Consider the following 15666-nt stretch of genomic DNA (forward strand, 5'->3'; position numbering starts at 1 on the left):
TTTATTAGGTTGCAGGTGTACCTACAGTAGAAACAATGGATGTTGATGAAAACTCACCTGTTGGTACAGTCATTGGTGTTGTTCCATCAGCTGCTGACAGAGATACAGATGTGTACTCTAAGACTTACTACTACATTGTTGGTAAGTTTGTAGAGGAACATTCATGCAGACATGTATGTTTAAAATGGATGCAGAATGGCTTTAGTTGATTAACTTTCAATAGAAGGGCCCATAAGCATCTCCTGTTTATTGGCAAAGAAAATATTTCTTCGTTTTGATTTACTTTAATGTACAAAATAAGCAAATAAAAATTATTATTTTATTCAAATAACAATGTCAGTATATTATTAAAGGTGTCAGATTCATATTATGCATGAATTAAGGTTGTTGTTCCACAAAGCTTGTTTTTCCATTTTGAAAGTACCAAGACGTCAATTGTATTTTCATGATGTCGGAATCTCTTAATTTTTCAGAAGGAAACTCAGAAAATCTATTTTCTATTAACAAAACAACTGGCCAACTGACTGTAAATGGTGAGATTGATCGTGAAGTGAAGTCTTCGTACCGGATTGTGGTTAAAGCTAGCAGTGACAGCGACTACACAATCTCTGGACCCTACAATGTCACCAGTGATTTTTCGTTAAAGGAGATTCTAATTAACATCAATGATAAGAATGACAATGGACCCAAGTTCACTCAAAACCCATACTTTGCAGGTAAATTACAGTTGCATTCATTTAATCGTTATTAATATTGTAAATTTTAAGTTTTGGGTTTTTTTTAATTATTTTTATTTTATTTTAGACTTCAGTATATTTTGTATAATACATAATTTTAACATACAAACCATAAGTAAATGTGCAACAATTAAAAAGAAATACAAAGTAGGGATATGACCTTAATTTAAATAAAGAAATTACAAAATTTATAATACCTGATGTAAGGATAACTTATGAAAGTTATAAAAACACCATGCATCCAATGGGGTCTTTCAATTTGACAATACGGTACTTGGAAGCTAATTTTACTTGTGTTCTGTTCTATGTAACATTAAATTGCCGAGAATATTTTAAAATATAAAACAGAAACATTTGTCACTGATTATACATTGGAAGAAGAGTTCTTTCAAACGTGCCCTGATTCTGTATTATATAAAAAAAGTCCTATAAAATGAGCTATTCAAGGAGCTCAGACACAATTAATAATACACCATGGATATTCTTCTGACATGCCGTAGTGCATTAAGATAGCAAGACTGAAGTTTAAGTTTAGGGTCACGCCAGTTCAACCAATCAACCGCTTGGAGGTTGTCGGAAAAATATTCACAGCCTTAATAATATCCACATTAGCTACTAGAATGACAAGAGTCAATAATGAACTTCTTTGGATCCTAACAGCTGTTGCCATTGATGCTACTGTGGGAAAATCCATAATCCGTGTGTCTGCGGTGGACGCTGATGTCGGTGATGAGACCATCTTTTATGACCTTACTTACAGCATCATCTTTGATAATTCCATACCTCAACAAGCTCCGAATTATTTCAGTATTGATAGAGCAACAGGGCTGATATTTCTGAACAAGGAATTGACATCTGTGAAGACAGGCTATTTTGAAGTTGGTCTTCTTGCTGAAGATGCTTCAAATACAGATCTTAAAGACATGTCTGTTCTTCAGGTATTACTTGTTTGAATTCATAGGTTTATTTGGTGTATCTGAATGTCAACTATTGCCAGTGGCTTCTTAACTAGAAAACCCCTCAAGAATAATGTAATCATCCGTGCCATCATGCAGTATAGCTATGCTAACCACCATCTTATCATCCTCATTCCCTTTTCGCTGTAACTGAGAAAAAAGAACTAGTGATAATTTGTTGTCACCTGCAATTGGAGAAACTTGCTTTCGCACATTTTGAATGACTCGCACTCTTTGTAGATATTTTGAATTATCAGTTTAAATTTCAGAACAGTAAATGGGCACAGTGGATTCCAACAGACCATTTTTTTTTGTAATGATCTTTGTATTGAAATACAATATTTATTATCAGATAATTTTCGAGAGTTTATAAGTTTAAAATTAATAGAAGTATATTATTTAATGTGATTACCTTAAAATTAGGTAAATCTTCTGAAGAAAAGTGAGCGCATCATACTGATTGTTGATGCCAGTGTGGATGTTGTCAGAAGCAAAGAGGTGGAGCTCACTGAGTAAGTACATCATCTTTATCTATTTTAACAATTCATTTTGTTTTAAAAGAGAACAGTAACTTGTCATTCAGTCCCAGAGTAGAGGGTTCACCCTAAAAAATTTAAGATATTTTTGCTCATGTTGAGACTTACTGCAAAGTATGTTATAGAAATGTGGCACAGCATGTATAGTGTTAAGCTTTTGATTGACAGGTCTTTTATCTGTAAAGCGCTTAGAAGCATTGTTTTGCACTAAGCACTCTATAAGACTAACATTCAAGATCAATACCCTGGTCACGTTACTTGTGATCTTGGTCAAGACACTTTTATGTACATTTGCCTCTCTTCAGCTACCTGGGCAGAGGTTTGGATTGTACAGGAGTAATATTAATATAACTGCTATTTTATCATACTTATTCATATTATTATTATTATACAAGATATGGTAAATAAATCTGTCTCATTTTCGACGTATTCCTTCGTGTTTTGAAATGATTTATTTTGTTTTTATGGATAGCAATAAATATTATACTTATACAGAACTTAACAACATTTATTTGTTATAATAGTCTATATCACAAGGAAAGTAACTGAATAAAGCAATTTTATATCATTCTGCTAACTTCCTTCCAAACATAGGCTGCTGTCTAACATAACAGGTGGCATGGCAGTAATTGACAGCATTGAAACCTACATTGATGCAGATGGTGTGGCCCACCTGGACCAATCACAGGTGTCATTCCATGTGATCAATGAACAGACAGGTGCAGTGGAAGATGGGGCAGAGATCGACAAGTATGTATCAGTTAACTATTATGTTGGAATTTGTTATTATTATGATGTTGGTATTTGTTGTGAATTATCTTGGTTTCAGCTCATAGATGATCTACTTATCAATATATCATATATAATTTATTCAATTCATTGTTACGCTCCTTTCTCTTCGTGTTTGATGTTCTCCACAGTATTTTTGTTTCTATTAATATTAGTTTTTCTTTATATGTTGTTTTTCGTCCTTTTTTCCATCTTTCTTCATCTCATTTGTGTACCTTTAGTCTATTGTAAGATGTAGATAGTAAATTTTAGTATCAAAATCCATTATTAGAAGTACTGTATTAGTTGATTAGGTGACGTTTACAAAATTAACTCACTTAAAATAAATTTCAATAATTTCAGACTAATCCAAGCCAACTATTATGAAATTCAGAAACTTTTCAGCATTAGTGAATATTATGTGAGTATTTTATGTGTTATAGTTTTATTGATATATTTTATTTAGAAAACTGTTAATAATGTTCATGAAAAGGGTAGTTGAATGACTGATTGATGTTCATGGTAATGGTAGTCAATACAATTTGTTTTGTTTAAATATCCACTCGTTGTATCAACCAAACAGTGCAAAATCGCTGAAAATCAGCCCTTTTTCTGCAATTTTTTTAAAGCCACCTTCGTTAATATTGGATGTTTTTTGCTGTTTTTGTAACGTGTTCATTATTTTTTTTAGCTGCCATATCATTTTAAATTATTAAATTAGTGATGCAACATCAGAATTTTTGAAAATATATCTATCTGTGTTGATCTATATCCTATTCTGTTGTTGGTGTGATTTTATAACATATATTCCTGCACAGGCGCTTTCGGAGATTACCGGAGGAAGTGGTCTGGGATTCTTTGAGTGGATGTGGCTCATCCTTGCCATCCTCATCTTCTTAGCTGCCCTCATTGCAGCTCTGCTCCTGTGTTGCTGTGTTAGAAGGTATGTCAACTCAACTACACTTTAAACTCCATATAGATACCAAAAAAGAGTTGAACATAAAATTAAATGCTAAATGGTTGTTAAATTGCTTAGCATGGTGAAGTTGTGTTGAATTTTGAATTGGGATATTTGTAGATCATTATCTCTGTGCTTGTAGTACTGGTACGGTATAGATCAGTTTACTAGTGCTGTATAAATTATTTGATATATTCTATTTACAATATTTCATTAACTGTGTATTTTTTTAAAAACCCAAAGGTTTTTTAAACAACAAAGATGTATTGTGACAGGTTTTTGCTGATTACAATTGTATTCTTTCTGATTGATATATTTTATCCATAAAATTAAATCCCTCCCCTACTCCAGAGTCTGAATTGTTTAATTCCCAAACAAGTATTATCGTTGCAGTTTTCAAGTCTGTCCTTATTTGTCTTTTGATTTTATTTTTTGTAGGAAAAAAGTGGCTAAGAATGAAGATTATCGCTTGGCATACTGGAAAGGGTAAGTAGAGGAGTATTCTTCATTGACAGTATCCTATAATGTGTTGAGATGATGTCATATAATGTGTTGAGATGATGTCATATAATGTGTTGAGATGATGTCATAATGTGTTGAGATGATGTCATATAATGTGTTGAAATGATGTCATGTGTTGAGATGATGTCATGTAATGTGTTGAGATGATGTCATATAATGTGTTGAGATGATGTCGTATAATGTGTTGAGATGATGTCGTATAATGTGTTGAGATGATGTCGTATAATGTGTTGAGATGATGTCGTATAATGTGTTGAGATGATGTCGTATAATGTGTTGAGATGATGTCGTATAATGTGTTGAGATGATGTCGTATAATGTGTTGAGATGATGTCACGTAATGTGTTGAGATGATGTTAAAAAAAGACAAAAGATGGTGATGGCTGTCACTCATCATCATTATTCAATAATCTTTCCTTTTTTTGTTCATTTTGTAAATACTTACCTGGATAAACCATCTAATTGCTCATGATGCCCCAAGACTGACTGTTCTATTTTTTCTGAGGGGTGTTCCAGATTTTAGGAACAAGGCAATTAGTTGATTTATCCAGGTAAGTATCTCAGTCATAGACAACCAACATCACAATTGATTTGTGTAATTTACAGGAAGAAGGTTCGCAAGGTTGATGAGTATGGTATGGATGTCTTGAGTAGGTAAGTTATTTTCTTGTTTTTAACGTAGTCAACAACAAGTGGAGTTCTGAATACAACTATATACATAGTTTAGTATCATGCAGGGCTGGAAAAAGTGCACAACCGGCGGTTGGAGGCAACATGAATGTCCCGGAGGGATTTTGGGAGAAAAAATTTAAAAAATAAACTGTTGGGCTATACCATGGCTATACAGTGTACAGATACATTTTGGTGCTAGCAGGCATTTGAGGCATGTTGTGGCAAAATGGCCAAGTTGTAGCAAAAATTGAAATTCAAGTTATTGGTATTTTCAGATACATGAGTATGTGATCTTTAAAATGAGGGGTCATTCATTGAAATTGGACATTTCAAGCCTAAGTTATTGGAAAGTAAAAGTACAGTACTCTTAGAATCAAGATAAACATGATTTTGAGCAATTGCCTTTCAAAGTTATTTGTGCATACATTGTTTAATAGAATGAACTATCAAAATAACATTAAATAAACAATTTGTTGACCATTTCCAGAACTAATACTTTGGTACATGATTAATCAGACATTAAACTGTGGATCTATAATGAAAAACAAATTTGAATTTTTAGGCAATTTTTTGAGCTCCCATATTTTATAGGTCATTTACTCAATACTAGCCTGTGCGACAACTTAACCATTTTGCCACGACATGCCTCATTTTATCGAAACAATTTCCATGGTTGGAGGCACAAACATTTTTTCCAGGCCTGGTATTATGTGATATATAATTTGATGGCATTTAATCAAATCATAAAATACCTTGGGATTAATGTGTAGTATATTGAAAAGTCAAAATATTAAACTAGTTTTGCTTCATAGCATTGTTGATCAAGCAACCGACCGGTTATCAGAGGGTATGTCGTTTAATTCCTGTGAATGGGAAAAGCTGTTCTTCCACCTCTGTTATGTATATAATGTCTGCTGTAGATTTTAATAAATATTTAACATAATGTTGTTAAATAATGATTATTTTTTTTTATTACCTTTTTTTTTGTAGTGACTCTGGTATAGGAAGTGATGAAGCCGATAGAGGTAAAAAGAATCTCTATGAACTACAGGTAAGTGTCTTTAGATACTTAGAATATGTTGATACAAAATTGATATGAAGTGATATTGCCATATATCTAAGCTACTCTACTGATATTAATTGCGACAGCTGGGATTGGGTAACAGTGTCCAAATTGAAACTAATAGGTAACATGGGTTTAAATTTATTCCTTATAATCATAGGATGCATATCCTGCACTGTATAATGAACAAACTTAAACAATTTTTGTTAATGTTGGTTATTAACTGTATCTAAAGAATTAAAACATTGAATCGCTCATTTTTAAGATCGAAATCGAAATGTTTTTACTACATTATTAAATTGATTATTTACCAATTCAAGCATTTATGTAGGGATATAGAAATAGTAATATATGTGGCGTTTTACTTTTTTCTCATTCTAACTTTGAACTGAAAGCTAGAAACAAAATCAGCAATTCTTAATTTTTATCATTACTATTATTATTGATATTATGTTATAATTGCTAGTTTTTGTCACTGCTTCATGAACTAATTTAATTCATATTAAACAATTTTGTACATTTTCTATTATAAAAACTAAAACCATTTATGTTATTATTAGTACTAATACATGTGGACTGTCATAGGAATCACAGATCAATTAGTAGACAGTAGAATAATTATGATTCATTATATTTCAATTGTTAAAATTTAATCAAAATCTAATTTAATCTTTGACATTCAAGGAGGTTACATTGAACATGGACAATGACATGAAAGACAATCGCCAGATCCAGATGACATCGTTCATCACACCGAGTGGTTCAGCTGGAGGCTACGCTAACAGAGGATATGAACGATTGGGAGAGTCAGTGAGCACTGGCAACATCGCTGTATCATCCGCCGCAGGCGGGTTGTCCACATTTGCTGCTGTGGGGGGAGTCCATGGTGTGTCCAATGGCGGCTTTCATGGTGTGACCAATGGTGGGTTTATTCATAGCCAACAGAATCTTCAACAGAATGCTGGATTTGTTCATAGTCAACAAAATCTTCAACAGAATACTGGATTTGTTCATAGCCAACCGAATCTTCAACAAAACGCTGGGTTTGTCCAAAGCCAACAAAATCTCCAACAGAATGGCGGAATAGCCAGTGTTCACATACCGGGCCAACAGAATATAGCCATCAGAAACATAAACCCAGTATCTACAACCACCTCTTTTTCCTCGCACAGTAACTTTGGTAACTATTTAGATGTCGGTGGCACAGGTGTTAGATCAACAAGACATTCGGCAGGCAATCTCAAGAGGGTTGATTCTGAAGACTCCCTGTTCAGCCAGGGCTCTGTTACTGTTAAAGTTGGAAGTCCTAGCAATCAAGGTCCAACAGTTCTGAAGAGTACACACTTAAAAACTCCTCTGTCAAGTGATTGGCAGCAGTCGTCAACCATCCATGTTCCTGACCAAGGAAGTGCACACAATGACAGCTTCCTCTCGGCCAAGAGTGAACCAAATTTAGTACAACATCCGAATGGATTCCATAACAATTCATTGAAGACCAGGGTAGAGAAAAGGAGCGCATACAAAGATGGCAGTTCTGTCCACGAAGAATATACACGAACTGAAGAAACGTCAACACGATTGCTACCTGCAACCTACGTCGGCAACAACCTGGGTAGCACGTCGATGCTTCAGAACATGCATTTTCACGACATATCATCTGATGAGGACTATGATCCAAAAGACAGATATGCATACGCATACAACGTAGAGGAAGATCGACTTAGCTTCAGCGACTCCGATCTTCAATAGATCTTTCAGTTATGGTAATCATAACTTTATTTTTTAATGCAATTTGTTAAAAAAATATTAATTTTTTTATTGCTAATTAGTAAAGTATATGTCTAGCTATGCAAGTATAGTATTTAAACAATAAGGATGTACGAGATATTTTTCCTACGTTAAAGAAAAAGTGCTGTTTCTGCTACACTGTATATTCTCCACACCAAATACTGTATATTCCTTTTTGTGTATTCTGGGTATTTAGGGCTGCCAAAGCCTACGTATTGTGATCAGCTGGTAAAACGCAAACATTTTGAGATTGCACAAATCACTAAGCTTTGTAGAGACAGTATATTTACAGTAATTCTTACCCAGATCAAACAAAAATTTATGCAAAAAGTAATATTTTTTTAGGAAATGGTGCTTGTTTACTAAGACCCACAATTTTGTTTGCACTGTATTGAACAATTCAAGTTTTTGATCCAGCTTGAATATATCTCGTAATAAATCAAAATTGATATGCCCATATTTGGGTGTAATTTACTTCATTTTGCCCATATATGGGCACATCTCACAAATTTGTCACATAAATTTTGATAGTGGAGTTTACAGTAAATGTGTAAGACTTGGTTGAGACTGGCTGAAATAAGACTTTCCCCATTTCTATTTGTAGTTCCATGTAGTAGTGTTACCATGATTGATTGAAAGGGGAAAGTATAACTTACTCCACTAGATGTCTCTGTATTTTCCCATAAGTTCATTTTTCATTCCAGTTTCTAAAGAAACCAAATGGAGTATTACCAAAGTAATTTCTATTAAAACATAAATTATTGGTGTATGTTAAATTAATATGTATTTCTGTACATCAAACATATGAGCTGTGTTACCTATGAAATTGTAACCACTGAAATAATGATAGTGATTTGCAATTACTGTACTGCATAATACACAAATATTTATTTTCTTGAAAATGTACTAAAGTTGCAGTAGTGAAAAATCCTGTCCAGTTTTATTTTTTCTACTTTATTTTGGGAGGACTGAAGGATTTCAAATTTATATGCGATATATTTTTTATAAAGGTAAAGGGAATGACTGATATGGTGTATGTATAAAGTTACTAATATTTTTTATATTTTTATAGTAGGCCTATATATTGGTAAAACTAAATTTGTGTTTATATTTTAACAAGGCTGAATATTTTCTGATGAATACAGTAACTCACTTAATAAAAAACTTAAAATGAGATGAAAAGATAGTCCACTTGTTTTTATTTCATAAAAACGAAATATAACATAATTATACAGTACTGTTTTTCCATATTTTCTATAAAAACAATATTTTCTTGTGTTCTAAGATAAAATAAACCAATTAGTATACTATACTAAAGACACTTGATTTGCATCTGGAAGAGCCCATAAATAGCAAATGGATTAAAATCTGATAAACCTAACATTCCATCTCACAAGTTCATAAATACAATCAATAAATATTTCTGAAATTTTTCTTTTTGTTATTCCAGTTGTTAAATATAAGTATTGAATACAGAAAGAATAAGCAAACAAGATTTTTACGAAAAAATAAACACTTCACAAAGTGAGCCTCAAGTGTTCTGTTAGGTAGAGGTCAACACAATGTAAGAAATTCATGTTAAGGAAGTGGGTGAATAGAGCAATACATGTTCAGGGCTAGTTTGCATATAGCACAGTGATGTTGAGAGCACAAGTAAATGGAATTCAGATTCAGGGCTACCTTGCAAGGTATTCATGACGTTGAGGGTTTGGGTACACGGAATACAAATTCAGGGCAACATTGTTAAGCATTCAAGATACTGACGGCTTGAATGAATGAAATTGAGTTGCACCACACTAGCTGTTTTCTGTCCAGAGTGTGTTGAATGTTGTCAGCTAAGATGCGACATGTGTTTCAAAACAACAGCATTGGCATCTAAGTAAACAAAAAATATATGTAAATAGTATGGTGGAAAGCATATGGAGAGATATCTGAGGATGTTACATTTATATCAGGAATTGAAGGATGAATATAGGCTTATTAAGATGCAAACATGTACAGTATACTGTACATACTTATACATAATAATAAAACTTACAATCTTCATGGACAAGACGATTTAAAATTAGGCCATGAAATATTTCTTCATCATCTTCATCTTCAAAATCGATAGGCTGGTATTTCCTAATAAGTACATAAAAAATATCAACGAATAATAAAAACACTATAAAAACATGTATCTGCCTCAAAATACATTATTGTTTCAATATTGTTGATGGTGTATCTAGAAGTCTTAAAATGGAGGTGGGGGAAATTGACGGCGAATGATGATTAGGTAAGGTGATGCAGAAGTGCCACAATTTTAAGTTCTATTTCGTTATTAGGTTTGCTCACCAGCCAATCTGTGAACGACATCGTGGACACCGGGTTATCTGCCACGCTGTGTCCTCAAACCAAGAATCTGACCGGTAAACCTGAAAAATTAATTATTTATTCTAACTGTGCGATAAACTTAAAAAAAAGCAGAAGAAAAAGAACCCATTCAGGCACAATAAATGAAGTAAGCTTGACAGGCCAACTAAAAACAAATCACAATATAATATATGAGTTCAAATTGATATTGGTACCAGGTATTGAATGTCTATTCTTTGAACTATGATTACATGTCATGAAATAAAAAATCAAGCAATTAACTGTACAGTACAGGGGTGGATCCAGGTGTCTGAAAGTGAGGCAGATTGAGATAAAACTACCCTGGGGGCATGCCCCCGTAAAATTTTTATTTTATAGACTGCCGAAAATAACCTCTGAGGCATTATGGGCGATCAATTTTTTTCTTTTCTTGCCACATTTTTTAACTTTCCCAAAGAGGGTGGAGGGCACGGGGCCGGCCTAGTCACCCCGCCAAATCCACCCCCAAATCCGAATCCAACAGCATATTCCTGTTGAATAGTTTTATGTTACTATTTTAGATTACCCAATGTTATTTTGTTACCGTGTCAGATTTTCCATTTTGTTGTCAATGGGGCCTGACCCAGTAATGACACTGGATAATAGGGAGTTTTCGACTGCTCGAGCATAATGACATCACTAAGAAGTCATCCTGTTAAAAGTTAAAAAGCGGTTTGGCACAGCGGGAATCGTTTAGTCTCCCAACCTTAAGGTTGGGTTTTCAATCCCTCGCTGTACATTTTCGCTTATGTCCTTGAGCAAGGCACTTTATCTGCATTGCTTCTCTCTACCCAGGAGTATAAATGGGTACCTGGTGGGGTTGCCTTCTCCTGCGCTGATTACTAGAAGCAAATTTAAACATGTGGACCCAATGATCAAGGAAAAGCACTACTTTCTATCTACAAAGAAAAGGCGCTATATAAATAATAATAATAATCCCCATGCTAGAACGTATCTTTTGTCATCTGGATTCTAGGATCCAATTTGGCCCAGAGCTATGTTGTGCTGCGAGAACGTAGGACGGTCATGCATGAGTGAATCTGTTCTAGCATCACATCATTTCGCAAATCGAAATCTCCCTAATGTCCGATGGCAAAGTGAGGTCTCCAACAAGAGGTAAATAGAAGATGTGCATTATCCTTTCCGCTCTTATGCATGCTGTCTCACGTCAACAACCACACACCCACAATATTATTACTGAACTACTGATAATAACAATTTGTTGCATTACTTTTGGATCAACTTCTACGTGAGCATCCTTCGCTGTGATAACCTCAAAAGCAGCTCCTGCAATGTAAGCAAAATTTGTTCATACGAGATATTTAATGTAGTGATCGCACCAATCAGAAAAATCTACAACAATCTTGCCATCCCAAAACCAGCATCAGTGACCAAAAAAAAAAATTAAAATAGACTTTTCATTATTCTTATTCTCCACATCGTAAGCTTTAAAATGATGGGTCATTTACTGAAATTGACTTACTATATTGCCAAAGTTATGAGTAAAAGTATTATAGCTTCTCTGTACTAAAGTACACAATGCTGCCACATTATTATGAATATGCTAATTACTCAGTTCAACAATTGGCAACAGTACAGTATGCTGGTTTTGGGATGCCATGCCTCATACAATGAATTGCATGGTTTTATAAGTAATATTCTATTATAACAAGAGCGAACGCTCACCAGGTTCGCGCGTTCCTTCAGGCTTAAATACGGTACAGGCACTAGTTTTTATATTGGGTTTTTTTTAAACAGCTAATGAGATAGAAATTTTAAAATAATTATTAATGTTTATTTGTACAAAAAAAATATTATTTATAATGTTTACTTGTACAAAATTAAAATATCTTAAAATTAAAAAATAAATAAAATTTCTTAAAATTGGAGAAAAAAAAATTGAATACAAGACACGATTTCAAGTCACAACCTTAAGTTCTTTAGAACACATCCTTAACCAACCAGTGGCAATGGCAGTAATGTACAGTCCTTGCTGAAACCCCTGTTTTGTTTTGTAGGTGTAGGGGGAACCCTGGGGTTCAACTTTAAAAAAGGGCGATGAACGTTTGTTGTAAATCACCTCTAGTTTATGTGTACAAAATTTCCTGAACGTCTGTTCAAAATTGGTGACACTGGACGCTTTTAAAGTTTTGGTAACAAGAACAATTACGACAATGAGGCTCAGGGGTCAGCGCCTTGCATGGACCCAATTATTATAGGATTACAACTACATTTAAATTATGAATAGTACATCAACATTACAACTGCACTGATGTTGCAAAATACTGTTAAGATCCCACTTCATCAAAATCAGCAAAAATACTCACTATTGGGGTTCTGTAGAAGTTGGACAAGAATATCAGGCACTCCAAGAACGGTGTCTTCACGTTTATTTAAAAATGTTTTCGCGGGAATGTTTTTCAGATCACTTGCTTTTACTATATCATGACCACAGGCTCGACATAATAACACATCTGAAAAAAATAATTATCAGGCCTAGAGCAGTAGTTAAACACAGACAACACAATAAGAAATTTTAAATAAATTAAAACACAAGCTGTACCAGCTCTATGAATAAAAAGTCACATCAAAACAATCACTCAAAGTTTACAATATAAAAACACAAAAGATGTAGAAATGGGCAATAAATATAATTAAATTACAGATTAAAAACATTTTTCATTTTATTTTATTCAATATCAAAATCACAGTCGAGGACTGAATTAAATGATACAAAAATACATAAAAATAAAAACTTCAAAGGATTAATTATATTAATTAACAAAATACATACTGTACAGACATTCAGAAAAAAAGATTAAAAACATTAAAAATTGTATAAAAATTGGATCATTAAAAGAAAGTTATTTATAAAAGTATATGATTACAGAATAATATAATAATAATTATATTATACAGTATAAAATTAATTACATTAATAATAACTTGAGGGTGTGTTCGCTCTGATTACTTACCCTCTAGTATGTTAAACATTGTGATTAGTTTTGATAAAAGAGAACAATTATTCATGACCACTAAAACAAGACTGGCCTAATTACAAACACATACGGGTACAGAAATACACAAAAATACTACGGACATACATCATTAGGTCTAGACCCATATGATTATGTAAATTAATAAGTCTACATAGTGTCTAACTGTCCAGGACAATGATTTTTCCATCATGACCTTTGGTTTCCCCTAGACAACTAAAGACTAATCATGTAGTTCAATGATAATATTGTGCGAACCAAGAGTGACCTGTCGTTAGCTGACCTGAGATTTAAGCAACCCATATTCTGTAGGGGTGTCGGCTAACTCGTACATGTGCCAACTCGTACAAACTTTAGCAAACTCCTACACAAATTTAGGCGAACTCGTACTCACGTTTTCTGATCTCGTACACTTGACTTTTGGCGAACTCGTACCCAAATGCATTTTTGATAGGGTCAATTTCTTCTTTTTTTTCTATTTTTTTTTTTCAATTTTGTGTGGGTAAGCCATCTATGGTATGAGTTGGCATGTGTACAAGTTGGCCTGTGTATTCTTTTGCACTTAAGGCAAATCAATAGGTGCTATGGAAATATTTTTTTTACTATATTTGAAGACTAAATTCATACTAAATACATGTGACCCAATTTGTGTTGTTAATTGTAAGAATGGTTGAGGGCTAACTCAGCTGCTAAACACATTGCTTATTGGCATTCCGATGTTTTAAATTTATTTTACAGTGCATTATTGAGGGCCTCATGTTTTCATTTTGTTCATAGGCTTTGAAATAAAGTGTAATTATAATATAGGCAGATGACTGTGAGAGGAGCACTTACCAGTTTTGGAACAGACCAAAATTTAAAAACATTAGTACAAGAGCAGCACACCCTAAAAATAAAACTCAAGCATGATAAACTACTGTATCAAGGACAAGGCCAAGGCATGGCATACATACCTGAAACTTGCACAAACAGTGGATCAAGCCAGCTCCACCATTCAACACCTCGGATTTATTATGTAAGATCGTCGAAACAATATCCACGGCTTATCCTACCAGTCCTGACCTAGGCTAGGCCTGCCCTAGCTAGGGCCTAGGTATACTACAGACCGAGGGCCTAGGCCACACTGAACTTAGAAGTATTAAAGAAGCAACGCATCACACAGGCCTACCTTCGAACTCGTCCTCTGTTTTATGTGCATAAGTTCTGTTAATAATTTCACTAAATAGACAAAATGACATAAAAATAAGACTAATATTGCAATCCTCACTTGACCACAACCTCCTTATCAACTGCATGATGCTTTGCATTTGCTGCTCTGTGTAAGAGCGCCACCCACACACAAAATAATTGGAAAACTTTTTGTGTCTACCAACCAATCGATCGAAACTGTTGATGAATCAATAATAAATATTCTGTTTTGTTGATCTGTGAACGGTTGGTTGCAAACAATTTACCACAATAGACGAGAAGCACTGGGCTTTTTTTTCTTCATGCCTACTGTTTCACAATCAACGTTGAATTCGATCTAAGCTAACAATACTTGTATTATTCTTCCCACAATTGATGTGTCGTTCCTTTTTTTCAGTCAGAAAGAAAATATATACAGACCTGAACAAGAGTTCGCCGTGCATCATATAATAAGTCCAATCATCCGTATTATTCATGCATTAATACCAGGTAAAACTACAGTAGGTAAGACTAACGAAGGCAAAAACAGGAATAGATATAAAATGTTATATCTTCACATCTCAAAAATGAATATTACAATTATTTTTTAGGAGTTAGAAACTACGTGCAAATTCAGATTAACTGAAAAAGTTCCTAATGGAATCTGGACCGTTATTGGGTCCGTCTTCCTATTTTTATTTTGTTCCATAACTTCACAGTAAATATTCTCAAACCTAGGCCTACTCTAGCTATTTTATTTTTTGTAGATAATAACTGACAAATTAATCATATAATGGTTTATATATGAATATTGTAATTTGGAGGGAACAATACCATGTAGGTAATAGGAATATACAAAGCTGACATCATCAAAACTGTGTTTATAGGCCAAAATGGTGCTGTCTTGTAGAATCGGATATAACTCTCACCAATTCTTTAAAATTATATTCAAATAAATTTCAATTAGATACACATCAAAACAATTTACAGTTTTTTTACGAAAACTCTAATTGATTACAGCCTTTGCATTTTTAAATTTGCACATGAACTGTATAGGACGTGGGACAATTGATATAAAAAATGATTTACTTTGTTGAGTTCCGTAGTGCACC

The 15666-nt window shown here is 33.6% G+C and overlaps 2 protein-coding genes across 2 annotated transcripts in view; one reads left to right on the forward strand and one right to left on the reverse strand.

Annotated features, from left to right (window-relative positions):
- Positions 1 to 9182, forward strand: part of LOC117101436 (cadherin-23-like) — a gene marked incomplete at its 5' end in the record, with an annotated part of 44215 nt that extends 35033 nt beyond the window's left edge. The window contains 11 exons of the mRNA XM_033241414.1: positions 9 to 141; positions 474 to 716; positions 1398 to 1675; positions 2117 to 2205; positions 2824 to 2979; positions 3361 to 3418; positions 3816 to 3940; positions 4394 to 4441; positions 5084 to 5131; positions 6140 to 6200; positions 6897 to 9182. Coding sequence (XP_033097305.1) covers positions 9 to 141; positions 474 to 716; positions 1398 to 1675; positions 2117 to 2205; positions 2824 to 2979; positions 3361 to 3418; positions 3816 to 3940; positions 4394 to 4441; positions 5084 to 5131; positions 6140 to 6200; positions 6897 to 7961 — 2304 coding nt within the window. The remainder of the gene's footprint in view (positions 1 to 8; positions 142 to 473; positions 717 to 1397; positions 1676 to 2116; positions 2206 to 2823; positions 2980 to 3360; positions 3419 to 3815; positions 3941 to 4393; positions 4442 to 5083; positions 5132 to 6139; positions 6201 to 6896) is intronic.
- Positions 9183 to 14737, reverse strand: LOC117101428. Its single transcript, XM_033241400.1, has 6 exons — positions 14556 to 14737; positions 12719 to 12865; positions 11623 to 11678; positions 10335 to 10414; positions 10039 to 10124; positions 9183 to 9875 (listed from the first exon to the last, which is right to left on the reverse strand). The coding sequence occupies exons 1-6, from the start codon at positions 14692 to 14694 to the stop codon at positions 9832 to 9834; spliced, it is 552 nt and encodes a 183-aa protein (XP_033097291.1). The 5' UTR covers positions 14695 to 14737; the 3' UTR covers positions 9183 to 9831.
- Between the last annotated feature and the right edge of the window lie 929 nt (positions 14738 to 15666).

This window comes from Anneissia japonica, unplaced genomic scaffold (genome assembly GCF_011630105.1).
Source record: "Anneissia japonica isolate Jap-2015-1 unplaced genomic scaffold, ASM1163010v1 scaffold287782_len627234_cov183, whole genome shotgun sequence".
Lineage (NCBI taxonomy): Eukaryota > Metazoa > Echinodermata > Crinoidea > Comatulida > Comatulidae > Anneissia > Anneissia japonica.